Source organism: Lolium rigidum, chromosome 3 (genome assembly GCF_022539505.1).
Source record: "Lolium rigidum isolate FL_2022 chromosome 3, APGP_CSIRO_Lrig_0.1, whole genome shotgun sequence".
Taxonomy (NCBI): Eukaryota; Viridiplantae; Streptophyta; class Magnoliopsida; order Poales; family Poaceae; genus Lolium; species Lolium rigidum.
The window spans coordinates 391,963,981-391,991,746 of record NC_061510.1 but is presented as its reverse complement, the minus strand read 5'-3'; the positions used below and the strand labels follow the sequence as shown (position 1 = coordinate 391,991,746).

The 27,766-nt window shown below is 46.5% G+C and overlaps 5 protein-coding genes and 1 non-coding gene across 6 annotated transcripts; 4 read left to right on the top strand and 2 right to left on the bottom strand.

Moving 5' to 3' along the window:
• The first annotated feature begins 327 nt into the window (after nucleotides 1-327).
• Nucleotides 328-10,537, top strand: LOC124704528 (disease resistance protein RGA4-like). Its single transcript, XM_047236798.1, has 2 exons — nucleotides 328-1,181; nucleotides 8,267-10,537. Exons 1-2 carry the CDS (start codon nucleotides 388-390, stop codon nucleotides 10,500-10,502), a joined length of 3,030 nt encoding a protein of 1,009 aa, XP_047092754.1. The 5' UTR covers nucleotides 328-387; the 3' UTR covers nucleotides 10,503-10,537.
• Nucleotides 10,538-12,064: 1,527 nt separating this feature from the next.
• LOC124700804 (uncharacterized N-acetyltransferase p20-like) lies at nucleotides 12,065-13,011 on the bottom strand. Its single transcript, XM_047232875.1, has one exon. It carries the CDS (start codon nucleotides 12,913-12,915, stop codon nucleotides 12,352-12,354), a length of 564 nt encoding a protein of 187 aa, XP_047088831.1. The 5' UTR covers nucleotides 12,916-13,011; the 3' UTR covers nucleotides 12,065-12,351.
• Nucleotides 13,012-17,025: 4,014 nt separating this feature from the next.
• LOC124697673 (non-specific lipid transfer protein GPI-anchored 5-like) lies at nucleotides 17,026-17,573 on the bottom strand. The gene is made up of 2 exons (XM_047230225.1): nucleotides 17,197-17,573; nucleotides 17,026-17,122 (listed from the first exon to the last, which is right to left on the bottom strand). The coding sequence occupies exons 1-2, from the start codon at nucleotides 17,571-17,573 to the stop codon at nucleotides 17,026-17,028; spliced, it is 474 nt and encodes a 157-aa protein (XP_047086181.1).
• A 507-nt stretch (nucleotides 17,574-18,080) lies between these two features.
• LOC124697671 (non-specific lipid transfer protein GPI-anchored 16-like) lies at nucleotides 18,081-18,971 on the top strand. Its single transcript, XM_047230224.1, has 4 exons — nucleotides 18,081-18,411; nucleotides 18,513-18,539; nucleotides 18,629-18,664; nucleotides 18,775-18,971. Exons 1-4 carry the CDS (start codon nucleotides 18,081-18,083, stop codon nucleotides 18,969-18,971), a joined length of 591 nt encoding a protein of 196 aa, XP_047086180.1.
• A 6,210-nt stretch (nucleotides 18,972-25,181) lies between these two features.
• Nucleotides 25,182-25,287, top strand: LOC124704943. Its single transcript, XR_007003803.1, has one exon. It is a non-coding gene; the product is annotated as a small nucleolar RNA Z279/snoR105/snoR108 (small nucleolar RNA).
• A 1,789-nt stretch (nucleotides 25,288-27,076) lies between these two features.
• On the top strand, nucleotides 27,077-27,766 carry LOC124700803 (non-specific lipid transfer protein GPI-anchored 5-like). Its single transcript, XM_047232874.1, has 2 exons — nucleotides 27,077-27,485; nucleotides 27,588-27,766. Exons 1-2 carry the CDS (start codon nucleotides 27,164-27,166, stop codon nucleotides 27,764-27,766), a joined length of 501 nt encoding a protein of 166 aa, XP_047088830.1. The 5' UTR covers nucleotides 27,077-27,163.

Below are 27,766 nucleotides of genomic sequence, written 5' to 3'. Positions count from 1 at the left end.
AGACAAACCAACTTGGCAAATCTGGTGATGCTTCTAAGGAGGGAATGAAGAAGTTGTCGCCCGTCCGCTTTTTTGAATACAACCTAAAATCAGATTAAAACATTAATGGACTATTTTCTAAGCGCGCTCTTGGCTTGACTTCTTTAGCATTCCTTTTAGCGGAAAGAAAGAGAAAATTTGGCTGGCCTTGGATTGGTAAGAGAAAAGGCAGAGTCCAACCCTTACCCACGTGGAGCAAGCTGGCGCTACAAAGGATCGTACGGGTTTCGGACATAAATTGTCGTGTGTATAGCAGCACTCATGAGGTGCCCCAACCACTAGTATAGACTAGACATACGGCCGGAGAGAGGCCGGAGACCCAATAATACAAACACATCGATAAAATCAATGGAGGCTGCCGTGGCCGGATCTATCCTGAAGACGGTCGTGGGGAAGCTGTTCGAGGTCCTCCGCAAGGAGTATGAGAAGCACAAGAACCTCACGCAAGATGTCGAACAAATCATGTTAGATCTCGACATGTTCTATGCCGCATCTGGGGCGAGGAGCGAAGGCTGCCGCAGCACTGTCGTGGAGACGCGCTACAGCGAGGAGATGCTGGACATCGCACACGACGTCGAGGACTGCATCGACCGCTTCACGCACCGCCTGGTGTGCAAGCAGCTTGGGGCCAGGCCGTTCCGTAGCCTCACAAAAGCCGCCATCTGCTCGAGCTTCGCCGGCGACATCCAGAAGATTCGGAGCCGCATCAAGGAGGCGCACCAGCGGGTTATGGATAATCCTATTTCTGGTACCACCTCGAGGAGGAGGTATGGTGATCCTACCATTACGCGACGCGACATGGTTGGCATCGGAAAGGCCGTCGAGGATCTCGTCTCCCTGCTTTATGAGGTGGAGTGCGAGAAAGAGCAGCTGAGGGTGATCTCCGTTGTGGGGTTCGGCGGCTTGGGGAAGACCACTCTCGCGAGGGCAGTCTACGACAGCCCTCGCACCAAGGAGAGATTCCCCTGCCGTGCTTGGGTTACTGCTGCTGGTCGTTCGCCGGAGATTGACGGCGGCGGATTCAGCTGGATCCTACGGGAGATAGTCCGTCAAGTTCTTCCCAGAGAGAAAGAAGTAATGGATGTTGATGATGGTCAACGACATCTTCAAGACACGCTCACGGACTACCTCCAGGACAACAGGTGTGCATCCATATTTTCATCCTCCTCTTATGCTGTTTCACCATAGACCCCCCTCCCCCATTAATAAAATTAATTTCTAGTAAGATTAGTTCTAAAATTCATTTGTAGTAGAAATATAAAATATAATGAAGGCATCCTCAACTTTGGATTTGAAGTTCGAAATTCGCTCAGTCGTAGCTAAGGATAGAAGTGCAGAATGATCAGCCTGTTGTCACTTCACTTGTGTCCTTTTGGTATGCCCCTTTGAGATACTCCATGCCGAGTCAGACCATAGTCAATCCAAAACATGGAGTATCTTGAACAACAGAGGTGGGATTATTTGAAACAAGCTTTGTTCAACTGTAATCACACTTTTGCTGAGATTGTCCACAAGATTGATGTGAAGGCAATAGCAACAGTCTTTCCTCGCAAATTTACATCTCGGTTCACTACTGCCACGGCAAAGGTAGTGTACACAGTGTTAACGATAAGGTGTCCGTGAGCTGTACGTATTGTACACAGCCCGGATTGTATTGTATTCCTGTACGGACTCTTTCCGTATTCATATAAATATAAGATCCTGAGGGGTAGCAGCACTACCCCGAAACCCTAATTCAATCTTGGTATCAGAGCCGCGCACGAGCCCCTCTCGCTTCGTCGCGCCGCCGCTCTCGATGCGAGCTTCTCCGCGTCGCCCCTCCGTCGTCTTCCCGCGCGCGAGTTCTTCCGCGCAGCCATGGGATCGACTGGAGCACTCCAGCTTTCGAGCTCGATCGGCGCTCTCCCCATCGCCCCGCCTGCGTCGATCTCGGCGCCTGCCGTGCGCCTGGATGCGACAAACTTTACTCTGTGGAAGGGCTTGACCCTCCCCAATTTGTCTGGCGTTGGTCTCCATGGCTATCTCGACGGCACCAAGGTGGCTCCCGCAAAGACGAGTCAAGCGTGGCGTGGGCGCCGATGCGGTGGATGTCCCCAATCCCGCATACACCCAGCCGGTGGACGGTCGACCAGCGGGTGCTTGGGCTCCTCCTCGGTTCCATGGAGCCGGAGATCGCTGCCCGGCTTATAAGCTGCCCAACCGCCGCCGCCGTGTGGAGCGCGCGTCCACACCATGTATGGCGCGCGAGCCGCGCCAACATCGCGTCACCGTGTCGGCAGCTTACGACGCTACGTAAGGATGATCTCACCGCCGGGCGGTACATGCACAAGATGAAGGCTATCGCCGACACCTTGGCAATCGCCGGCGCACCCGTCTCCAACGACGACCTGATCGACTACATCATCACCGGCCTCGGCAAGACTTTCAACGCCATTGCCGGTCACCTTACTATGGGGAATCGCTCGGTGCCCTACGCCGAGTTCTACTCCGGCATCCTCTCGTTCGACTCCAAGCAGGCCCAGCAGGCGCAGGACGACGAGTGGACTTCTACGGCTCATGCCGCTTCCCGGCCCGGCTCCTACTCCAACAACAGTCGGCCGCGTGTGCCAGACTACTCCTCCGTTCAGCCTGGCGGGGGGCGACCCTCTCGGACCTCCTACCCACAGGGCCAAGGCCGCAATGACCAGCCACAGTCTGGTGGCTATGGCAACAATGGTGGTAACCAGCCCAACGGCCAAAGCAACGGCCGCCGTGGCAAGAAGCAGCGTCCGCAGTGCCAACTCTGCGGATATTGGGGGCATGATGCGTTTGATTGCAGAAACCGCTTCAATCAAGACTTCACTCGCAACAAACAGCCGGCGTTCTGGCAACGCCGCCTCCATGACCTCCAACAACAATCTCCCGCCATGGCTGATGGATTCCGGGGCAACAGATCACATCACTAATGATCTTCACTAATGATCTTGAGCGCCTCCACATGCACGAGCGTTACACCGGCAATGATAATGTTCAAGTGGCTAACGGTAAAGGTTTGTCTATTTCCCATATTGGTCATTCTACTTTAGCCGGTTCATCTATCCAGTTGAAAAATATACTCCACGTACTCGGAATTAGCCAGACACCTTCTTTACGTATACCGTCTTGTTGCTCGATAATCTTGTCTTTGTGGAATTTCACCGTGACTTTTTCTTTGTTAAGGACAAGGCCACGAGGAGAATTCTTCTTCACGGTAGGAGTAAGGGGGCCTATATCCGAGCCCGGTTAATCGAGCGTCATCTTCATCTTCATCTCGCCATGCTAGCTCCAGTGTCAAGGTCTCGCCATCCCGATGGCATCAGCGTCTTGGTTATCCGTCCAATAATATAGTTCAAACAATTGTTAAGAATCATAGCTTGCCTGTGTTAGCTTTAGACAAGTCTTCTTTTATTTGTGATGCATGTTAGTGTGGCAAGAGCCATCAGTTATCATATACTGCTTCTGAACGTGTTTCTACTATGCCTCTTGAATTAATTCATTCGGATGTTTGGGGACCTGCTATTTCTTCTTCGGTGGATATTCCTACTATGTTAGCTTTGTTGATGACTATTCTCGCTTCTGTTGGATATATCTCCTGAAACATAAGTCTGATGTCGAGCAAGTTTTCTATGCTTTCCAGGCCCATGTTGAACGTCTCCTCAATGGCAAAATCAAAGTTGTCCAGTCCGATTGGGGTGGTGAGTATCACCGCCTTCACCGCTATTTTCAGCGTGTTAGCATCTCTCATAGGGTGTCTTGTCCTCATACCTCTCAGCAGAACGGTGTTGCTGAACGCAAACGCCGTCATCTTGTTGAAACTGGTCTCGCTCTCCTTGCTCACTCCTCCCTACCTCTGCGGTTCTGGGATGAAGCCTTCTTGACTGCATGTTATTTAATTAATCGCATGCCTACACCTATCTTGAACAAGGAGACGCCTATGTTCCGGCTTCTTCACATCCAGCCTAACTATGATTTTATCTTCGGTTGTGCTTGCTGGCCTAGCCTCCGAAAATATAATGCACATAAGCTTGCTTTTCGTTCCAAACTTTGTGTGTTCTTAGGCTACAGTGCTATGCATAAGGGGTATAAGTGTTTAGATCGGTCGTCTTTGATGAATCCGTTTTTCCCTATGCCACTCCTGGTTCTCAGATAGATATTCCCTCCTTATATGAGGCCATCACCTATCCGTCCTCTGAACCGGCTACTAGTGACCATATGCGAAAATATGACTTGTCTTACCTTACTACGACACTCCTGCCGTAGCCTCCGTTGCCGATGTGCGAGTCCCGTCTGATTTTGCCGCTTCAGATGCTGGCATTGCTCCCGTGATCGACGTCCCCAGCACGCCTGCGATCGACGTGCATGGCATGGGCACGCCGTCCCATGCGCCTGGCCCGGCTCCGTCGCGCCCCGCGCCCACGCCCGCGTCACAGTCATCAGCGGCCCCGCCTGCCTCGCCTGTGCCTGCCTCGCCTGGCGCCCCGGCAGCCTCGCCCACGACTGATGATTTGCCTGGCGTGTCTTCGCCCGCTGACTCACCGGGTGCGCCCCCGTCTGGTCCGTCTGCGGTTGGTTCGAATGCTTGCTCCCGCACCGGCTCACACTATGGTTACTCGTCATCGTGATAATACCCGTCGTGAGAAGGTTTACACCGACGACACGGTCCGCTATGATGTGCGCCGTCGTGCCCCTGTTTGTCGCTCCGTCCTCGCACCGTGATGCTCTCCGAGAACCTGCTTGGCGCTCTGCTATGGCTGATGAGTTCTCTGCTCTTTGTCAGACTCGCACTTGGGTTCTTGTGCCTCGTCCTCCTGGTGTCAATATTGTTGGGAGCAAATGGGTGTTCAAAACTAAACATAAGCCTGATGGTTCTATTGAGAAGCACAAGGATCGCCTGGTTGCCCGTGGTTTTACTCAACAGCATGGTTTGGATTACGGTGAAACTTTCAGTCCTGTTGTCAAGCCCACCACCGTTCATCTGGTGCTTTCATTGGCAGTCTCTCATGGCTGGGTTCTTCGCCAGGTTGATGTCAGCAATGCTTTTCTTCACGGCTATCTACAAGAGGATGTGTACATGCAGCAGCCGCCAGGTTTTGAGGATGCTCGTTTTCCCTCCCATGTATGCAAGCTTCGCCGTGCGCTTTATGGTCCGAGCAGTCACCCCATGCTTGGTATGCTCGCTCGAGTTCTCATTTGTATCGACTGGGTTTACCTCGTCCAAGGCCGACATGTCCCCGTTTGTGTTCTCTCGGGGTCCGGTTCACATCTACATGCTTGTGTATGTTGATGACATTGTCATTGCTAGCTCCAGTTCTACCGCTGTTGACAAGCTCGTTCAAGCCCTCTCCGACACGTTTCCTATCAAGGATCTTGGTCCTCTTGAGTATTTTCTTGGTCTTGAAGCGTCTCGCAATTCTGGGGGCATGACGTTTACTCAGCGCAAGTATGCGCTTGATCTCCTCCATAAAGTTGGGATGGAGAATTGCAAGCCCACTTCTACGCCACTTGTGACGACAGAGCGTCTGTCTCGTGATACTGGTACATTGTTAGGTACTGAAGATTCTTTCCGGTACCGTAGCATTGTTGGTGGTCTCGCGATATTTGACTCTCACTCGCCCGGATATTTCTTTTGCTGTCAACAAAGTGTGTCAGTTTTTGTCTCAGCCCACCGAGGTACATTAGGAAGCGGTGAAGCGTATTCTGAGATATGTCAAAGGCACTTTGGACACAGGGCTGAAGTTTCACAAATCCTCAGCTACGGGTATTAGTATATTTACAGATGCTGACTGGGCGAGTGATGTTGATGATCATCGCTCCACCGGTGGGTAGCAATCTTTGTTGGACCTAACCTTGTGTCATGGAGCTCTAAGAAACAGCCTACTCGTCTCAAGGTCTAGTACGGAGGCGAGTATAAGGCACTTGCAAATGGTGCTGCTCGAAGCTATGTGGGTAGAATCGATACTCCAAGAACTTGGTGTTCCTCGGCAGCATACACCCATATTGTGGTGTGACAATTTAGGGGCAACTTATCTTACAGATAATCCGGTGTTCCATGCTAGGACCAAGCACATTGAAATTGATTTTCATTTTGTGTGCGAGCGGGTTGCTCGATGGCGCTTTGAAGATAAGGTTTATCTCTTCCGAGGATCAATTGGCCGATGTTTTTACAAAACCAGCTACTAGACAAATGTTACATCGTTTTAGTACCAATCTAAATCTTGTATCCAATAGTTTAGATTGAGGGGGTGTGTTAACGATAAGGTGTCCGTGAGCTGTACGTATTGTACACAACCCGGATTGTATTGTATTCCTGTACGGACTCTTTCCGTATGCATATAAATATAAGATCCTGAGGGGTAGCAGCACTACCCCGAAACCCTAATTCAATCTCACAGCCCACAGAGAGGAAAATACACTTTCCTCGGCAACGAATTGCACACGGCAAAGAAATTACTAAGCTTTTGTCGCGTTCCGGATACGACACACGACAAACGGTACAATCTATACCACACCAAAGAGGTCGCGTGTTACCATGGGCGTTGAAGCCGATGATGATGAAGAGCGTCACAAGAAGTCCGAAGGGAAAAATATTGCAAAGGCGAGGAAGAAGAGAGGGTGGGTCGGCTTGTACAAGGATGAGCTTGTGGCTATGATTGGCACCAAGAAAGCATTGGTGGCCGAATGGAAGGAAGAAAAGTCGGCAAGGTGGAATGAGCTCAAAACCTTGGAGGACAAGAAGTGGAGGTCCAAGTTGGCGGCTGAAGATCGAGAGGAAGACAAGGCTGGAGGAAAGGTTAGCAAATGAAAAGAAGGCCAACGAGCGTGATCTTTTTTTTCGAGGATGAAGCGTGATCTCATGTTCATGGATCCAAACACGATGGATGCCACGACAAGTATCTATTGGGAGCACGCTCGTCAAGAGATCCTAGCCCGTGATGGTGGTGTTGTGGCCTCGGTGGTGGTGGACATGGAGGCGGTGTTGACATTTATGATGATTTCCTTGGTGGTGATGAACACGGTAGTGCTTGAGTTCGTTCGGAGGGGATGCTAGTAGTAGATGTGATGGCTTTTTGTGGTGCTCCATGCATGTTGATCGATGTGGTTCCATTTTGAAAGAACTTGATTGATGTAGTGTTTTTATTTGGATGAACTTGATTGACGTGGTCGCTTTTAGGGTGAACTTAATCGATGTGGTAGCTTTTGAATGAACTCTATGTATGTTTTAGTTTGAATTGTTCGAATATATGTATGTCTATTTGTCAATCTGGTTAGAATGCATGTGACAAAAAGGCTAAAAGAATTGGTCAATTTTTTTTTATCAAGAGTCAAATATAAGAGATCAGGTAGAAACTACGAACCTTTACGTGCACAAATCATAAGGAGTTAATTTTACTGGGCCGGATAAGGAGTTAAGTTTTAGGGATCGGCTAGATATATATGCGAGACCAGCCTGTTATGGCAATATACTTACGGGATACGTGGAAGCATTTTGTTGGTGCAAATCCTTTTAAATTCCATGATTGGACCTTAAACCCCCATGTCATTTCGTAAGATGCACTCCGTAAGATTAATCACAATGGGAAGTATCATAGACTAGTATCATACATATGATACTAGTTTATGATATAACATCTACAATGCATAGTATCATGAATTGGTATCTAGTTTCATCATATTTAATGTTTTGTAGAATCTCAATGCAAATATGTATACATGATGTGTTTGCCACTAAATTTTTTAGTTTTACGTGCTATGATACGGTATCTACCTATGATACTACTCTCACCTCTCTCTCATTAATTGATGTGCCACATCAAATTTTTTCTTACATAGCATGCATGATACTACCTATGATACTCTTATTGTGGCTAGTCTAAGAGCAACTCCAATAGTATAGCCGGTTGTTGGCTATAAGCAAGATGCCATGTCATCTACAGCTAACATGTAGCCAACAAGTACAATAGTTGGCTATTAGAATGTACTACTTTTTCAATAGATGGTCCACCTTTCATTCACACACCTTGCATAGGAACACGTGCTAGAGCTAGCTCTTGAATAAGAGCCCACTCACATTCTCTCTCCTCTTCTCTCTCCTCCAACTAGACACAAATATATTTTTTTAATCCTTGTAGCCAGCTGACTAGACCTTATTGTACTTGCTCTAATCCTCCGTAAATAGGTTCTGACTAGTTACGTGAAATATGATCTGTAGGTACTTAATTGTCATTGATGACGTCAGGATGGAGCAATGGGACACTATAAGATCAATTTTGAAAGACAATGGTAAAGGCAGCAGAATACTAGTGACCACAACTATTCAGTCAGTAGCAAACATATGCAGCCATGGGAATGGTTATGTGTACCATGTGAAGTCACTTGGCAACGATGACTCCAAGAAGATAGCTCTGCCGGGGGTACCATCACCTCTGCTGGAGGAGGAGTCGGCGATGCTGTTGAAGAAGTGCGATGGCCTTCCACTCGCTCTTGTCAGTGTCTCGGATTATTTGAAAAGTTCGAGTGAATCAACGGTGAAACAGTGTGGTGAGTTATGCCGCAACTTGGGGTCACACCTGAAAGAGGAGAAGCATGGCCTTGACCACTTTGCAGAGCTGAGGGAGGTGCTTCTGGATAACTACGAGAGTCTGTCGGGATATGCTCAGACGTGCTTGCTGTATCTGGGTCTATTCCGAAATGATCGTCCATTGAAGAGGAAAGTTGTAGTCAGGCGCTGGTTAGCTGAAGGATATGCACGGAATGATCCTTCACGCAGTGAAGAGGACATTGCACACGAGAATTTCAAGATGCTCATAGACCGGAATATCATCAGGGATACAAGAAACAATGGCCAGGTGAAGACGTGCAGAACCCATGGCATCATGCATGAGTTCGTGCTGCACAAGTCCTTATCGCTGAAATTCATCGCGGCATCTTCTCTTGACCGTCCAAGAGCACCCTACAGTGTCAATGCTCGACATCTTTCAATTCATGGTGGCGATGCCACATACAAGTATAGTGGAGGGGCATATGGCAAGAAGGGACTATCTCGTGTTCGGTCTGTGACACTCTCTGGGAATACTAATGCAGCAGCTGATGCCATCTCTTATGTTGTCATGTGCGAACTTCTACGCGTCTTAGATCTCGGAGATTGCAGTGATCTGAAAGATGACCATCTCAAGGACATAGGCAAGCTGCTGTATCTGAGATATCTAAGCTTGGGGAGCTCCATCACCAAGCTTCCCAAGAGCATTATTGGAAAGCTTCATTGTCTAGAGACACTGGACTTGAGGAGAACCAAGATAAACACACTTCCCAGGAAAGTCATCGAGCTTCCACACTTACTTCACCTGTTTGGGAGGTTTATGCTTGAGAAAGATGACCTGAAGAAGGCAAGCAAGATCAGGAAGCTACGCAAGTTCTTGTCTGAAGAGAGCAACTTGCAGACTTTAGCAGGATTTGACACCGATGGGGAAGAAGGTTTTCTCCAATTTGTGGGCCAAATGAGAAAACTCAGGAAGATGAAGATATGGTGCAAGCCCTGTGCGAATGGCAGTAGCAGCAACTACTGGGCTGACCTTTCCAAGGCAATTCAGGAGTTCGCCAAGGTTCCCATGGTGTATGCAGGGAACCAAGGTGCTCGTTCTCTCTCAATTAATTCCGAAGAATGCTCAGGAGAATTGCTCAGTTCAATCAATTTCGGGACATGCCCTGATGGCTTCGTATATGAGATGACGTCACTTAAGCTACAAGGCGAGTTTCTCAGAGGACTGCCTCCGTTTGTTACCATGCTGTCAGGTCTCACGGAGCTGTGCATCTCATCAGCGACAGCTACCCTGACACGAGATGTTCTGTCAGCACTGTTCGGACTTCGCTGCCTGCTTTACCTCAAACTGATAGCCCATCAGCTCGAGAGCTTCGAGATGAGAAATGGTGCTCTCCCAAGCCTGGAACGGCTGTGTTTTGTGCTGCAAAGTCCAGCTCCCGCCCTTCCAACAATGGAGCAAGGAGCTCTGCCGAATCTTGTTTCGCTTCAGCTGCTGTGTCCATGGCTCGATGGCCTTTCAGGTATGAACATCAGGCACCTCGAACGGCTCAAGGAAGTCACGATCCACGCCGGCGTGACTGGGCAAACACGGCAAGCGTGGGAAGGAGCGGCGAAGAACCACCGGAATAGACCCACACTCAAAACTGTTGGCGAAATCGAAGAAGAAGAAGCTTCTTCCACGAGGGAAAAGAGGAAAAACTACGACTCAAGCACCGACGAACTCGGTCTAGATTCCGGTATCAAGAGGATCAGGCTTTCAGTTCCGGAGCCGCCGCCGATTCAGCTGGTAGACGCGGCGTCATCCAGTTACTTAGCTTCGCCTCTCCATAGTGAAGATGTCCTGCAGTTTGCCGGCATGTGCAATGTCTCTGTGGCACAAATCGATGAGGCGCTCGACGCGGTCTAATGTTCGATTGCTCCAGTTGCAACAATGCTGTCGATCGCAATTAGTATCTTTTATCCTGCATGTATGTTCTTTTTTTTTTTTGAATAGGAAAGGTCCCGAAGGACCTAGGGCTGCATGTATCCCCTTTTTCTGTAGCTGTCATTGTACCAATAAAAAAAAACTTAAACTCTTTTCATTCACAGTGATATGCTTCACTTCAAGAAGATTTGTAACCTTTGGGCCACTGCTTCCCTTCCCAACGTGAGATCTAGTTACTCTTTTTCTCTTTGGGACATATGGACAAGAAGTGAGGTTAAAGTTTTCATAAACGTGATTGATCAAATCTCTCGGGGTTTTCAGTGTAGCGCGAAAGATCCCTTTGTCTGGACTTACAGATGTTCTCATGCCTCAAACGAGTTGCTGATTCAAGATTGGGTGGCCATGTTTTCTCATTTGGCCGAGCACATGAATTGCAACTAGGTTATAACTATCACTTGATGATGTCATGTGACTGAGACTTAGTTAAGTCTATGTTACAACCTAGACGTGCCCTATCGAATTTACCAATTGCAAGTAGATTGCAACTTAGATTTCACTAATTGCAGGTGGATTGCAACTGATATTTCTCTAATTGTAAAGTTCTCTATGGGAGACAATGTTTCCACATTAAATGGGAGACCCTGAACTATGTGACGGTGACATTGCTTTGTGATTCCTGCAACCAAGGATTTGCCTTTATTGGATGTACATGACAATTGTCTTGCTAAAGGCATTGTTTTGAAAACTCGTAGTTTCTCTAGGATCAAAACCTAATATTTTCAATTGGGCGAATGCTTGTGTATTGTTTCGTAAAGATACTGCTTTTGGATAACTTCTTTTCTAGTCTCGACGTTGTCTTTGTTAGTCGTCGACGACGAGGAAGAAGCCCCAGGCCAAAATGCCCTTCTATCTCGACCAAGGGGCCAAAATCAACCAAGGGTGATCTATAGCATGAGGTGTCAGTCCTTGTGTTGAGCGAGACCCTGAAAAAGATTATGGGCGTGACACAAGGGGCCATGGCCAAGAGGGACAAGAAGCGGCACCGTTAGAAAGAGGCGACCGCCGCAACCTTCACTGATCTCACCAAGCAGGTCATAGAGGTCCAAAGGATGGAGGCCGCGGTCAAGTTGCTTGTGGAGGAGAACCGAATCATGTTTGCCAACTTGAGCATCATTGATCTGTAGCAAAGAGCATGGTTCGAGCAGAAACAAGCCATAATCCGCGAACGTGACGTGTGATCGCCCACATGTACCATACTTCGCTTCATTATTCAAACGTATGCCCCTTTTGCAACTTTCCCAGCTTGTACTATGTGCAACTCGGCAGCGGAGATGACCCTGAGGTTGGGAAGCCACAGTCGATGGCAGTTGTACCGGGAGGGGGACACTTTTTGTTTCTACAAGGTGACGATAAATCCATGGCATTGTATAACAAGTTCTTTTATCTTATCTAAACGCCATGCAATATCTAAGATAAATCCGTTTTATCAACCATTATACATTTATACATGCGCTAAGTTTACGTGAATGCCACAAGTTTAAATATAGAAAAGTAAAGATGCATTTACAATTTCCACTCCAAAGGAATCATTTTTTTCCAAGGAATGGAATCATTGACTCTTAGTTCATACCCACAAGAATGAAACAACTAGAAAAACAGTGGACCTGAACAAAGACGCAAAATTAAAACTCTTACAACTAACCATGAGCTATGCTCTGCTATAAGCTTTTAAAAAAGCAAATTTAGCTTTTTAAAAAGATTTATATTTTAAAACCGAGGTAATACATCACAAGTTGCCACCAAATATCTCTTTGGCATCCATAGGCATCGGTCAGTCGAGCAGCACCGCGTCGGTAGAGATGAAGCTGTGGATGACCATGTCCTTGACGTTGCCCTTGAGCACGCAGTACCTCCGCAGCACGGCCTCCCTTGTGAACCCGGCCTTCTCCAGCACCCGCTGCGACGCCACGTTGGGCACGTCCACCAGCGCCTCCACGCGCAGCAGCCCCTCCAGCTCGCCGAACACCTGGGCCAACGCCCGCCGCACGGCCGCCGTGGCCACGCCCTTGCCCCAGTGCGCGCGCGCCAGCACGTAGCCGAGCTCCGCGCGGCAGCCGTCCTCCGTGGGCGACACGGAGATGGCGCCGACGGGGCGGTCGTCGCCGGCGAGGCAGATGGCGCGGAACCATGGGTGCGGGAGCACGGCGTCGCGGAGGAAGGCCAGCAGGGGCTCCGTGGAGGTGTAGGGCTCCCAGCGGCACGGCGCGGCCGCCAGCGGGTCCGACGCCCACGCCATCATGGCGTCCACGTCGGCGAGGGTGAACCGGCGGAGGATCACCTCCACGGCCGGCTTCTTCGCGGGCGGCTGCGCTCCTTGGTCGGTTGACTGCTCCATTTCTCTGTGTGCTGCTAGCCTGCCAGTGTGGGTTTCCGTGTTTATAGGCGGATCGATCAGGCAGAGCAAGCGCCTGATCTGTTTGACCGCATCAAGCACTAGTTGACCTACTGTGGCTTTGGGGATCTTGATGACCAAGTTTGCTGCTAGCTGAAAGTACCTGGCGAGTGGCAACGACAGGAGAAAATGACAAGCAAGTGACGGTGATGATGGCGAGAGGCGAAGGTCGGAGGAAGGAGCTATGAAGGTGGCTGTCAGGGCGTAGGGCCATCGGCTACATATAAATATAAAAAAATGAAGTTCACCACAAAAACTGGAGTAGAAAATATAAAAGGAACATAAGGTGAAGATCACGAGGCTGACATCATGTTGCGAAAATATATCCATAGCCGTATCTCTAAATGTGTAGATACCTTGGTAAATAGGTTCGATGCTCCAAGCTGCATGACGACCACAAATGAAGTGTAGATGTGCACCGGTAAATAACTTGCATAAGCGAATATTTTTTACTGTTAAAAACCTTATCTTTTTTACATAGCCAAAACGACCAAATGTTAGCAACCGTTTCCACCTTAATAGTTAGTTTTAAACTAAGATCCAACGGTAGTGCGTATAAGGTAAAACTTATTTAGATAGCTGATCATATAGATATAGCAAATTTATACTAGAGGAATAGGTGTTTTATAATCTCGTCATGGTGATAAAAGACACACGTTTTACTTCCTCGTCAATTACATTTTGCAAGGTTATATTTTGTAAGAATTACCCCTCGACGAAGATACCACGCAAACACGTTAGCTATAAACGAGATCTTCATCTTACAAAATTTCTTATTGTTATCAACTGGTACCTCAGGATGGATTGAAGTATTGTACATGGAAGCCACATAGAATTTGCCACTCTCAGTAAAATTTCAACAAAATACATCGGAACCCTACATCAAATGGAATGCATCCAAATGCTTTAACACGTCATTCCATAATGGTTGTCTAGGACCAATGAGACTTCTTATTAACGATACATTCGATGGTGAAGATTTCAACACCTTAGCGAGTGTATCACTCTTATATCACACACTATTATGCAATGTTATATATTGTCCTCGAAGCGTGGCAGCGCCTAACCACTTATCATCCCAGAATCTAATTTCAGATCCACCTCTGATTGAGAAAGCCACATATGGGAAGAAGAAATTGTCCTGCCACCATAAGACCAGCCCAGAAATAAGAATACCCACGTTTCCAACAAACCTAAGACAACATAATTCGGCCAACATACTTTTTTCTTACGGAGGGTTTACCAAATCCCATCCTTAGAGATGGCAACTTGAACAACCATTTACCAAGGAGGGCACTATTTTTTACCTCAACGTATGGAATTCCAAGACCCTCTTGATCTTTAGGGTGGCATACCACACTCCATTAAGTCAGTAAATACTTCTTTTTCTCACTATCACCTTGCCAGAAGAATCTTGATCGGAAACAATCTAATCTTTTTAAGACTCCTTTTGGAAGTTCGAAGAATGATATCATATATAGCATCATGTTGCTTAGTAGTGAGTTGATAAGAACTAATCTTCCTCACAATCATAGTAATTTCCCTTTCGAGTTACTTAATCTAACTTGCAATCGTTCATCCACCATTTTCCATTCAGTGTTCGTAAGTATCCGATAATGAATCGAAATATGCAAATACCTAATAGGAAACAAGCCTTGCCAGCAGCCAAATTATCAGGTATACAGGTTGGCTTCGTCTTGAGACTCACCAAAACAAAACAGGTTACTCTTATGGAAGTTTATCTTAGACCCAATAGTTTCTCGAAAGCTGGCATAATTAACTCAAGGTTTCTTGTTTTTTCGGTGTGATGTTCCATGAAAAGGATTGTATCATCGGCATATTGAAGAATGGATAATCCTTCATCAACTATATGAGGAATCATACCTTCGGTTTGTCCATCAGATTTTGTGCGCTCAATCATCATGCGAAGCATATTAGCCACAGTGTTAAATAACATTGGTGATAATGGGTTACTTTGCCTAAGCCCCTTCTTGGTCTAGAAGTAATTGCAAACTTCATCATCATTGATATTAATGGCAACACTTTCTTTTAAAACGAAGCTATGAATTAAAGCACATACATCACTCATCAGAAAAACCATTCATTCTGAGAGTCTGCTAAAGGAAAGACCACTTAATCTTATCGTAGACCTTTTCATAGTAGATTTTTTATATCACTCTATTCAAGTTTTTACGATGTTGTTCGCAAACCGTTTCATGAAGGATAACCACCCCATCAAGGATGTTACGTCTTTGCATAAAAGCATTTTGGGAGGGACGAACCACGTGGTCAGCCTTAGCGTAGCACCCTTAACTAGTGAAAATTGTAAAGCTAACATTACGGATCCTTTCTGCTGCATTAATCTTAGGAAATAAAATTATCTCACCAACATTCAGGCGGAACATTTCTAGTTGTCTCGTATGAAGAAAATCGAACAAAACCAGCAGGTCGAACTTGATGATCTCCCAGAAGGAACACCGATTAAACTCAGTCGGGAAGCCATCAAGACTAGGGGCTTTGTTGTTTTCCGTTTGGAAAACTGTTTTTCTTACTTCATCCTCAATATAAGGTGTCGTAATAAGCTATTGTCCTCATCAGAAATCATGTGAATATCATATGTTTTATACTTATCCATAGATAAGTTACCTTCCTCGGGTACGCCGAACAAATCTTTGTAGGAATTAGTAATGTATGACTTTAGTCGCTCATAGGCTTCAATCATGCCATCATCATGAACTAGAGAAGGAATAAGTTTATTCATGTGTGTGTGATTGGTAATACTATGAAAGTATGTTGTATTCGAATCACCTTCAAGAATGAATTAAGATTTAGACGAGTGGTACCACTTAAGCTTCTCCTCTCGCGTACTTTTTTTTGCTATCTCTGCATTTGATTGGTAGCTCAATTTCATGTTGATTGGTAGCTCAATTTCATGTGCGGTCAGCAGAGGAACTTCAGCTAAAACCCCGAGGTCATCTATAATAGACGAAAGTCGTTGCTTCTCTATTATAAGTAAGTCTGTTGTTTGAGGGGCTCATCTAGATAGGTGTTTGAGTAAAGCATGTATTTTATTATTCCACCTCTGTATTGAAGGTCACTGTCAGCAGGTCTTTCCTAAATCTTTTTGACCATGTCCTAAAAGCCTTCCCGATGTAACCATCCAAGTTCGAACTTGAACCAGTGAGTAGACTATGATCTAGGCAATCCGGTGGTTAACAAGATGGGAGCATGGTTCGACAAACCAACAATACGTTTTAGAGCTCGTATGGAGACCATAGAGAATTTAGATTCCCAATCAATATACATCAGTACAAGATCTAGCTTTTTGTACGTAGGCTCAGAAAGGTTGTTTGCTCAAGTAAATTGCCTTATGACCGTTAAAATCTCTCTTAAATCCAAGTTGTTAATAACCGCATTAAACAAAAAGAGACAATGATTGTCAAACCTGCCTCCACATACTCTTGTTAAATGGGAACCAAACAAATTTAAATCATGTCAATGAGAACGTGGTATGAGTTATCTTTGCAATGTTCGGCTAGCTGGGAACTAATTTAGTGTTTAGTAAAGTTCAACACCGTTCGATTGCATCGTGATTCGTGCATATAAGTTGCAAGTTGGATTGGAACTTAGTTTTTTTTAGCTGCAAATAAGGTTGCAACTTAGATTTTTTCGGTTATAAGTGAAAATGCAACTAAGAAAAATGATCCAGACCGTAAGATTTACTTCATGATTTGTGCTAGTAATAAGCAGGGGTTCCAACTAAAATTTGATGCATTTGATGACGTGATGTGACTGAGAACAATCAACTAAGAACTAGTCACACCTAATGTACATTGTGGTGTTTTTTAAGGCCATGGCAGCTTCAACCACCAGGTATGCGTCAGCGTCAGGCGCCGCGAATCAGCGCGATTGCTGCGACGCCAATAGCGAAGACGAGAGTTCTTCCTGCTTCGTGGACGTTCCCGTGGGAGTATTGGAGCGTCGGAGTAGCCTTGGATCCAGACTCTGCGTCAGATTGAGAGATATAAAATGGTGCTCCGGTTAGTTCAGTCTTCAGTGCCGTGGCTCTGATATTGTCAGGCGGTAGACGTTTTGCACGTACCTGCCGGAGCAATGCTTGGATAGGAGAACGCCGCCGGAACTCCCATGGCTGCACACAGCGGTGTACTTAGAGTTAGGAATCCTGCCAAAACTACTTTGATTATGCAATAATGCAACGCGAACTTACAGTCGCACTGGCTGGCGGGCGGGGGCTGGACCCGGCACGCCGCGGGGAGCTGCAGCGCGCGAGCGCTGTCCATGGCGACGCCGAGCGTGGCCGCTGTGCCGCCGAGCACCATGCAGAGGCACCGCGGGCTCGACCCCAGCACGCCGGACACCGCCGTGCAGCACGTCGCGCCGGGCGCCGTTGCGTTGCCCGACATGTAGCCCATGCACGGCGACAGGCTCACGAGCTCCGGCATGCAGCCCGAGCCCCCGCTGCCTGCCGGGTCCGGCGCCGGCGCCGGAGCCTGCCCCTGCGCCGCGCACTGGCACGCCAGCAGCGCTGCCGCCACGGCCAGGCCAAGGCCAAGCGCAGCGACGTCGTAACCCGCTCCCATTGATCGCGTGCAAAGTGTGTGCCAAACTGCCAACTGCCATGCACATAAAAGTCTGTTCTGATCTTATAGCAAGTTGGTTTTGTCCGTGGTAGATCAAGGCATGTTGAATCGCAATGTCGAATGACGCTGACAGGCCATGGAAGCAAGCTAGTTAGGCTGGTAGCGCCATTGTTCGGTCAACTTCTCGCCAAATCTGTTGACTCCATTTTCTCGGAGGAATCAGATATACAGAGAGAGCAGCGCACCTGCAAACCTTTTGTTTATTCATCTGGTCACGGACACAGATCCCACCTGACCTGACGAACGTCCAGATCACCTAAACACATCAACCCAAGCGGTTCTCGATCGTGCAACCACCATGACCAAACACTCATCTACCAGCTGAAACATTCTTAACCACACCAGTCCACATTGGACGCACCATCACGCACCTGCACATATATATATATGGAAGCGCGAAGCAGTGGCAAGAACGCACAGTCTGGCGGCATGAGACGTGACGGCGCGATGGTGAGCGCGGCGGTGGTGGCCATGGCCGTGCTGTTGCTGTCGTCGGTGGCGATGTCGGTATCGGGGCAGGCGGTGGCGACGTCGTGCACGGCGTCGCTGATCAGCACGTTCACACCGTGCCTCAACTTCGTGACGGGGAGCACCAACGGCGGGGGCTCGCCGACGCAGCAGTGCTGCAGGGCGGTGGCCGGGGTGGTGCGCACCGCCGAGGACTGCGCGTGCCTCATCCTCACCGGCAACGTGCCCTTCGGCCTCCCCATCAACCGCACCCTCGCCATCTCCCTCACCAGGATCTGTAAATCGCTCTCCGTCCCCCTCAAGTGCAGAGGTCGGTTTCTCTTACTTACATACTGGTTTTTTTTGACCTAACTGATTGATCCCCAATTAACCGAGCAAGTTTTCTTTGTTCCATTCTGATAAAATTCGCAGATACGGCAGTACAAATCCCAGCTGCAGGTAACACAGTTCTCCTTTTTTTTGACCTTGTGATTGCCATGACTTTGACTGTACATTACTGAACCTAACGCTGAACACTGAACTTGCAGGGCCTATTGCGTTTGCTCCGGCACTTCCCCCTCTGCGTAAGTATCTTCAATCCCCTTCTCAGAGCCTCACAAACCAATGCCACACCGACGCCGAAAGTTTTCCTTTGCTTACCACATTGTGCTCAAAACATTTCATGACTCTGCAGCACCGTTGCCCCCGGTATCATCGGTGGATCCGCCAGCGACGTCGCCGGACGCGGCAGAGGTGGACGCGCCCCCGATCACGCAGAGCCAGAGGCCGGTGGTGGTGCCCAGCTCGGCCTGGACGAGCGCTCGTGCGCTCTCGGCACCTGCATCCGTTGTGCTGGTTGTCGTTTCATCCGTTCTTGTTTTGATCACATAGGTTGCAATGGCCATGTCATGTGGACTTGTTACCTGGCTAGTAGAATGCCTGCGCTCCATACCTCCAAGTCATCTCTCAGTATGATTACACAATGGCCCCTTTTTGTGTTGATGGCTTAGGCAGCTTTGAGTTCACCGTGTAAACCATTTTTCCTATGTGGATTAACATGATGTGTTCTTGAAGGTATGCTACTGGATGGATCTGTTGATGCCTCTCACTGCAGCTGGATATATTTTTTTTGAGTATTGCAGCTGGATATATATGCTTACTTTTTTCAGTAATGTCATGTGAGTAAAAAGTTCAGGCACCCCCGGATCCAGCCCAATTTGTTAGGGTGGGGCAGCCCTAAATTTGGCCAGGCCTTTTCATTTTCCTATTTTTTCTAGTTGATATATGGGCTAGGCCAAATCTTATGGTGGGGCCACATGGCTCCGCCACTGTTCAGGCGTAACTAGAAACATGATGTGGCAGTATTGAGCTCTCATGACATGAGGATGACTGGATGAGGGTGGTTGAACAAAACCAACGGCTACTGCATTATTTCAGTGTTCGGAGCAAACGGTAAATGTGTCATACCCTAAAAATCCTTTGTTTTAGTGTTTTGTGGGAAAAAATGTGACCGCGGGGATACCGTAAAACGGGCCATATTGTACAAGCATCGATTTTTTGTGCATACCAAAACCGCGCGCTTGGAGGGAAGTTTGAACCCCCTCCCTTTCCTGCTCCCGTGCCGCGGTGGGCACCAATACCCTCACCGCCATGGTGTCCGGTCTCCCCTCATCACATGCGTGTCACCATTCACCTCCCCGCATTGCCCGCCGTTGATTCCCTAGTCACAAGGAAGTTTCAACCCGGTCGGCACCAATTCCCTCACCTCCATGGTGCCTGGTCTCCCCTCACCACCTGCGCGTCGCCATTGACTTCCCCGTACCACCCGCCATAGATTCCCCAGTCACGCCACCCGAATCGGGCCTACCCGCACCCTCGGGTCTCTCTCCTCCGCGACCAAATCGAATGGACAAGAATACGAGGGAATACTGGGAGATTAGAAGGGGCGGAGATCTTGCGATCAAGAATATCTTGGTCCGGAATGATGGGAGGTCGAGCTTCAGCTAGCTTTGGTAGCGACTACAATGGTGGTGGTGGCAACATCGGTGGTGCTAATGGCGGTGATGGCAACAACTATGTTGTACAATATGCCTTGATGGTCATGGAGACATTTGAATCATGAACTCGCTCCAAGTTTGGCCATTCTTTGGAGGGGTCGAGACAGTGCTCGAGGCCCTAATGGGCCGAGGTGGCGCGCCCAGCAGAGGGGGCGCGCCACCTGGCCTCATTTGGCCCTCATGGCTCCCCTCTCGTACTTCTTTGGCGCACGGTCTTCCTCTTTATGAAAAACTGATCATATATTTTTTCTTTGATTTTTAGGCGTCCAGAAGATCCTTAAAACAAAAAAATACGAAAAAGGTGGTTCTCTACCTCCCAGAAATTAAATACTACCTATGTCTATTTTTAGATGTCCAAAGTTTGTCTAAATTCGAATGTATCTAGACACTCTTTAGTGCATAGATACATCCGAATTAGACGAACCTTCCGACATCTATTAACGGACGGAGAGAGTACCAATAAAAGGAACTTCGTAAGAAAGTCCCATAAATCAACTAAAAAGGCATAATAATGATTGATCATGGCAAATAACATTCAAAACTAACCATATAAGTATCTATATTGATGATGTAAAATGCACGTATTAGTGACACATGTACAAATTTCCTTTACACCATGTTGTGTATAAATTGCATAAATATGGAAAGAAGTCTGACATTATAGTGAAATTTTGAGTTTCCCAAAATATGTCCCTACAAACGATTTTTAAATATGCCAACCGCAATCAGAGGATGGCGTAAAATGAAATGGGTGTAATGGAGAAATTGTGGGGAAATTTCAAGGGCAACATTTGATATAAAGAGCATCCTAATATATTCTTTTTGTATGCTCTAGGAAACTTTTTTTTTTGCTTCAGAGTCCAGAAGCAGTTTCGAGATTCCGAAAGTTGTTGACATGTTTGACTAAAAATCTTGCCATATATGATGGATTCGGTCAAGCCACGACTTTATGGATTTTTGGGAATAGAGATGATCCTCTAGTAAAGGTTCTAGAGGTTCCCAATAGCAGTTGGATCAAAGAGGTTAGATCCCAAAGTCAAGATGCAATCTCGAACACTATATATTGATGGAAAACACTATTTTGGAGTCCGCCACCAAGAGTTGCGAATTTTTCCTCCTCCATTGACTGCCATATACAAGGGGGATGGCTCCTCTACATCACCAAAGAATCTCCAAGGAAGGAGGCAAAGGGGCGGTGCTCACCTGGCGGTGGGAGTGTAGGGTGCTTCCAATGCCTTCATTAATTCCTTAGTGCATTTTTACCTATAAATAATATATACGAGAGTTGTGGGATGCGCACAATTTAATGAACTCATTCATATAGCTGATAAAAAAATTGTGCTTCCCTTAGACTACTCATAGTGGGAGTAACATAGCTAGTAACATCACACACCCCAATGCATTTTGGTGACATGGCATGATAATAAATGAAGAAAGAGAGTGAGGTGGTAACTAGCTATGTTACCATAACATCACACTTCTCAATACAAGTTGAGTCTACAATTTAATAAATATAACATGCATGATACCACATATAAGTAACTATCCACTATGGAGGTAGTAACATAGGGTAGTAACATGCACCATGTTACTACTCTATGTTACTCCCCACTATGACTAGTCTTATAGACAACCAAAACAAATGAAATATCTATTTTCCAAGAAAATTTACTCCCATTGATTACAACTTGCTCAAACCTTTCACTCACCTTTAAGTTTAAGCTCTCTAAGTTAAATAGTTAGTAGGTTTCTCGACGCGCACGTTTGGAACCTGGCAACGGGCGAGGTCGACATCTCACGCGTTGAATGCTGCCGCGAGATTAGGACGTAATATAGCCATTATTGAATACAAATCTTTTTTGTCGTTTCGATTAGCAGATACGCGTGTTTATACGCCGCAGCCTCATAAGCAAGTGGCATGCGATTAAATGCCAGGAAGATCCGTACTCTCCGCATGCATGTATGTCGGCCAGTAATTTTAATGAGCATGCATGCATGCTGGCCAGCTTTCCCCCCTCCTTCATTAATACCGGTTGCACATGTACACATCATTTTAGATTGAACCATTCAACAAAAGTAAAGAAAATGCCTACTAACCTATTTGGGAATCTAAATTATCAAAATGGTAACAACTGAAGAAAAGAGTCCAAAAGAAAATGGATTTTATAGTATGCAGAAAATGGAAGTTGCAACTATGACAGTTAACAAATGGTGGACATTTTTAAACACAAATTCTTAAATAATTTTTTGTATGGCGTAGATAGAAAAAAAATCCCTGGTCAATTTTTTTGTACTAGTGGTGCAAAAAGTCAAAAAGGTTAGTTTGGACTAATCCAAAATGAACATTTTTTATACTAATGGCGCAGCGGGTGAAAATTGTGATTTTGTACTAGTTGAAATCAAATATTTTGTCCTAATGGTGTCCTGTTATAAGAATAATTAACCATTATCGGAGATAATTATTTATGTACATGCACGCTGGAGACTCAAGTTTCAGTTCTTCAGGATTCTCTTCTTCCGTCCCGATCCACCAGGCTTCAGAAAACACAATCTGCCAACAGATAATTTCAATACAGATTATATAATTCATATTTTTGAATTTAGATTGGACAGGAATTCAAATAATTAAAATTATATTCAGATTTTTTTTTCACTAGACACCACTCTTTCACAAAACAAACCGAATCTCTGCTTCTAATACAATTTTGAAAAATAATTGTTGTACTCATGGTTCCCTAGTATAGTAGTAATTTTGAGAAACAATTTCTCTATAATGTGTGGAACGTTCTTTGGCACTTGCCAATGGTTATTTAGAGAACACGGTTACATTGGAGGGATTAACTTAGTTAATTAATCATGCCATGAGACATGACACAATCATATACGAGAAATGTCCAAAGTTGGCCACTATCCACTAACTGTGATTATGAAGATAAAGCTCATAATTTGATTTTTTTTTTTGCGAAACACAGTACAATCAAAGACGCTCATACATACGCGCACACACTCACCCCTATGAACGCACACACGCACACCCTACCCCTATGAGCACCTCCAAGAGACTAAAGCTCATAATTTGAATTTGTAAGATGATAAAAGATATTGATATTGAAATATATAGAACTTATTTTATTTTATATTCTAGAAATTTGTACCTTAGAACACTAAGACTAAAGCTCAAAATTTAGTAATAAATAGACTTTGAAACATTATTTTTAAAATATGAAAAGATACAGTGGCAGGTCTCTCCCAATTAATCAATGATGAAAATAGTCAAAATCAATAATTTTGGAACACAAAGTTTTAAACACATTTTTTCTATCTATGGGGTAGATAGTAAAAATTACTAAATCATAAATAGAAACCTATTAATAAGTTAATAAATCGATTTCATGCATATTGAGTAATCCTGTTTACGATTTTTCCATACGATGAATATATTTAATTCACCAATTAGTCATCGAGTTCTGGATGAGTTCTGGATAAATTCATGAGAATGAGAATGGAAAATCTGTACAAATACAACACACGAGATGGCTGAGAGAAAACCAAAATGTCAACTCGTCAAGAGAATCGATCCAGGTCTTACACACAAAATGATGTAGCGACCCGAATCTACATGCAAAAAAGAAATTCCTATACTGCCTGCGTCCACTTCACATATAAGGCAGCGAATTACCAGAGCAAGTCCATGAACATCACGAACTACTCGCTCGAGGAGCTCGTCCTCGTAGGAGGGCCAAACGCTGCCGACGAGCTGCGTCAGTTCCAACTGAGCGCCGGCATGCGTACACCAAGCCACAACACTCGGCGGGCCAAACGTCATGGAGCTTGCGCTGAGGAGCACGGCGGTTGCGGGTGGTGGTGGACAGGTGGAGGAGCTGCGCTAAGGGCATGTACATTGGTTTAGACGGATGGTGTCTGTAATACTATTCCATGTCATCTATAGACAACGATATAGACAATGTATACAATAGTCTGTCTGTAAGTTATCTATTTTTAGTCATAGCTATATGTGAGTATAAGTTATAGACACCCTTCATACAACAACAAAAATGGTGTCTGTAAGCTGTCTGTAAGAAGCCTACAGACTGTCTGTAACTTTACAGACAGCCTCCTTCTCTCTCCTCATTCTCTTTCCTCCACATCACCAAAATTACCTATAACTACCTCTTACAGACAGCTGAGTCATCACCACTGTACATGCCCTAAGTGTGTTTGAGCACGATGCCCAGCCGCTGACGCGCGCAACCTTGTGCCCGCGTACTCCTGCTCCATCTCCAACTGCTTGAATTGTCGCCGAGCTTGCTGTCGCGCTGGTGCCCGTCCAACTCGGTTCAGGGGCGGAGGTCGGGTTGCCGGCGTGCGGATGCCGGGGCGGCAGCGCCAGACCGGCGACGACGGTGGCCGTCTGGCTCGTCCGCTCAGTGCGGTTGAGCGTGGTGCGGCCCTATCGGGGGTAGAGTTAATGCGGCAGGGGTTAAAGATGTTGTCAGTCGGAGTATGTACTTCGGAGCATGGGCAGACAAGGAAGTTAATGCTTCAAGTCTAAATTAATGGAAATACACACTATATACCTGATGGAAATACGCAAGTTATCAGACATGTGCTGCTCTCTGATTGGGTGCAGTTTCATCCTCGCGCGTAGACGGGTTCCATTAGCTATTTTCGGTAGGTTTCTAGGCTAACAGTGTTAAGAAAAAAAAATCAATGTTGCATCTTTTGTTCGATTGCACGTGAGATCAAAAATGTATTTCCAGGTACTTGTGGCTACGGTAACTTACTTCACTTCTCGACACCGTGTTTAGGCCTGCGACGCATGATCGACTGGAACGGGCCAGCATCTGATTTGGTTCACCGGCCCATTGTGTATTGGTTTTGATGGCCCGTTGCAGGGTATAGCATTTGCGAGCAGTGCTCTGCTGAGTGAGGTTGGAAACAGTTTAGTCCCACCTCGACGGCAGAGGATTGTGCGCGTCGAAGCCACGTCTATAAAATGGAAGGAGATGCAGCTCGTTCAAACCATGATCCTTCAGGCAGCAAAGGGAAATGAGGAGTGGTACAGGCTCGCAATATTATGCGAGAGGGGTGCCCGCCCCAATAAGCCTGTTACGACACTGGGGCATCCCCGTGATTTACCATCTGATCCTGAACTCAAAATACGAAAAGTAAAATTCAATGTTTGTTTTTTTGTTTTCTTCATGTTGCCTTCTTGCTTCTTTTTATTTGGTTCTTCGTTTGCTGTCTCTTTGGATTGTTTTTGGTTGCTCTTTTTCTTGGGAAACATTTAAGTTTGCTTAATTTGCTTTTGAGATTTGAAATAAAGAACTGGAACGAAGAACAGTGTTGTGAAGAAGGAATTCACAAACTCCCCAGAGAAGACATGCACACTAAATTTATTTTTTGAAACGGAGACAAAAGATTTATCTCTTTCCATTAATTAAGGAAAATAGTTTGACAAATAAAATAAAAATAGTGGACAAAGTATTAAGGGATTACTCTCCCGGTATTACATAGCTAAAATGCTTCGAACCCATGGCAAGCAAAAGCCGTCTCGCTCTTGATGATATCAAGGAGGATTGTAGGCGGGGCGGATTTGTTATTAAAACTCTCGCATTTCTCTCCTTTCAAACCGTTCGACTAACAAGCATGATGAGAGAGGCCATTGCCTTGCATTGCGGGGATTCCTTGCTAGCAATTTTACTCCACCACGCCTTAACGGAGAGGTTTGTCGTCCACTCATGGGTGTTGACAAGATGGAGCCCAAGCCACTCCTTGATCATGCCCCAAAGTCTCTTGGTATGCCGACAATGTGAGAATAGGTGAGCCGCCGTTTCTTGAGTTTGCTTGCAAAGCGGGAAAAGCCAACAATTTGTCCATCTTCTCCTCTCAAGATGATCCGCTGTCCAAAGCCTATTTTGTATGGCCAACCACGCGATTTATTTTTACCTTTGGATGGACCCAAATTTTCCACACTAGTTTGTTCATCCAAGTATGTGTAGACCCAAGAAATTGGGCGTTGTAAGTCGAATTAGTGGAATACTCTCCGCTTGAGGTGAGGTTCCAAACAATGGTGTCCACTTCCTCCCTAAGATGCACATTATTTAGCTCATTCCAAAGGCAGAGGTACTCTTCAATGTGGTTAACGGTCAAGTTAGAATCCATCTTAATCTTTGATATTTAAACGTTGTTGTGAAGAGCTTGCTCTACACTCCATTTCTTCCTCATAGAGACTTAAAAAATGAGGGGAGCAATATCTTTAGGCAATCAATGATGATTTGTTGAATGCCTATAATTTGTGTTGCTTTGCAATACTTGGATGTTGGAACCCTTATTTAGGATGACATTTAACGGGTTCAAAGGGGAAATTATTGCAGTAATATTACACTGTCATGTAAAAATCCTTTCAGACGTCAGGGATTATAAGATATTAGTACAACATTTAAGCCTGGTGAATACCTAGCGTTATGAGGGCACTCCCGCGCGCGTTTTCGACCGTCGGATGTGGCTATGAACGATCAGGATTGTCATTTCGGGTAGATAGAAGCAAATTACCGATACCCCTGCTACATGTAATTCGGTCTCTGACATCTTGTATACTAGTACTCCGTAACATATATCAAACAATTACTATACTGTGACGGGCAATACCGTTGCTAGCTTCATCTAACACGACATGGACCCATACCTGATCCCTGGTTCGACTCTGGACTATTTTCTGTACTATAGCAGCCACATCTGCACTTTCTGAAGAACAAAAGTCCACGACAACTCCAGGAATTCAGAAAAAGACTCGTTTCCTTCTAAGAGTAGGAAGTAGGAACATGCAGCTCACCAATATATCCAACTAATCCACCTTCCCCATCGAAAACCACTCCTATATGGCTATATAAACACACTAACCAGAATTCTAAAAACATATACTACTCACAACTCCGATCAACGCAGGCAAGCAGCACACATCTACTACCGACCCAAGAAGCAGGCAATCATCTGTTCTCGTAGCACCTAGAGGAAGAGAGATCAATGGCGGCGATCGCAGCAAGAAGCCTCGTCCTGGCCGCGGCCGTCGCGGCGCTGCTGGTGGCGTCAGTGTCGGCGCAGTCCGGATGCACGGCGGCACTCGTGGGCCTGTACCCGTGCATGAACTATATCAGCGGCAACGACACGGCGCCGACCAAGTCCTGCTGCTCTCAGCTCAGCTCCGTCGTGCAGTCGCAGCCGCAGTGCCTGTGCAGCGCTCTCGGCAGCGACTCGGTCGGCGGCATGACCATCAACAAGACGCGCGCGCTCGAAATGCCACAGGCGTGCAACGTGCAGACCCCGCCGGCGAGCAAGTGCAACGGCGGTAAGTGTTCGACATTATCTTACAGGAGCTGATCAACGAACATATAGATTGTTATTGCTTATGAGATTACTAAGATGAATGAGCTGTGCCCTCTGCTTGCAGCTGGTGGTGGCAGTGCTCCGATGGCCGGCGACACGCCAGCGGTGCAGACGCCGGGCTTGGGATCGAAGACGACGCCGTCGGGGTACCTCCAGGAGAGTGGAGGCTCGTCGCTCCACGGGCCAGCGAGTCTGGTGTTCGCGCTCGCGGCCGCTGCCGTTTACGCCATGTCCGCCGTTTGA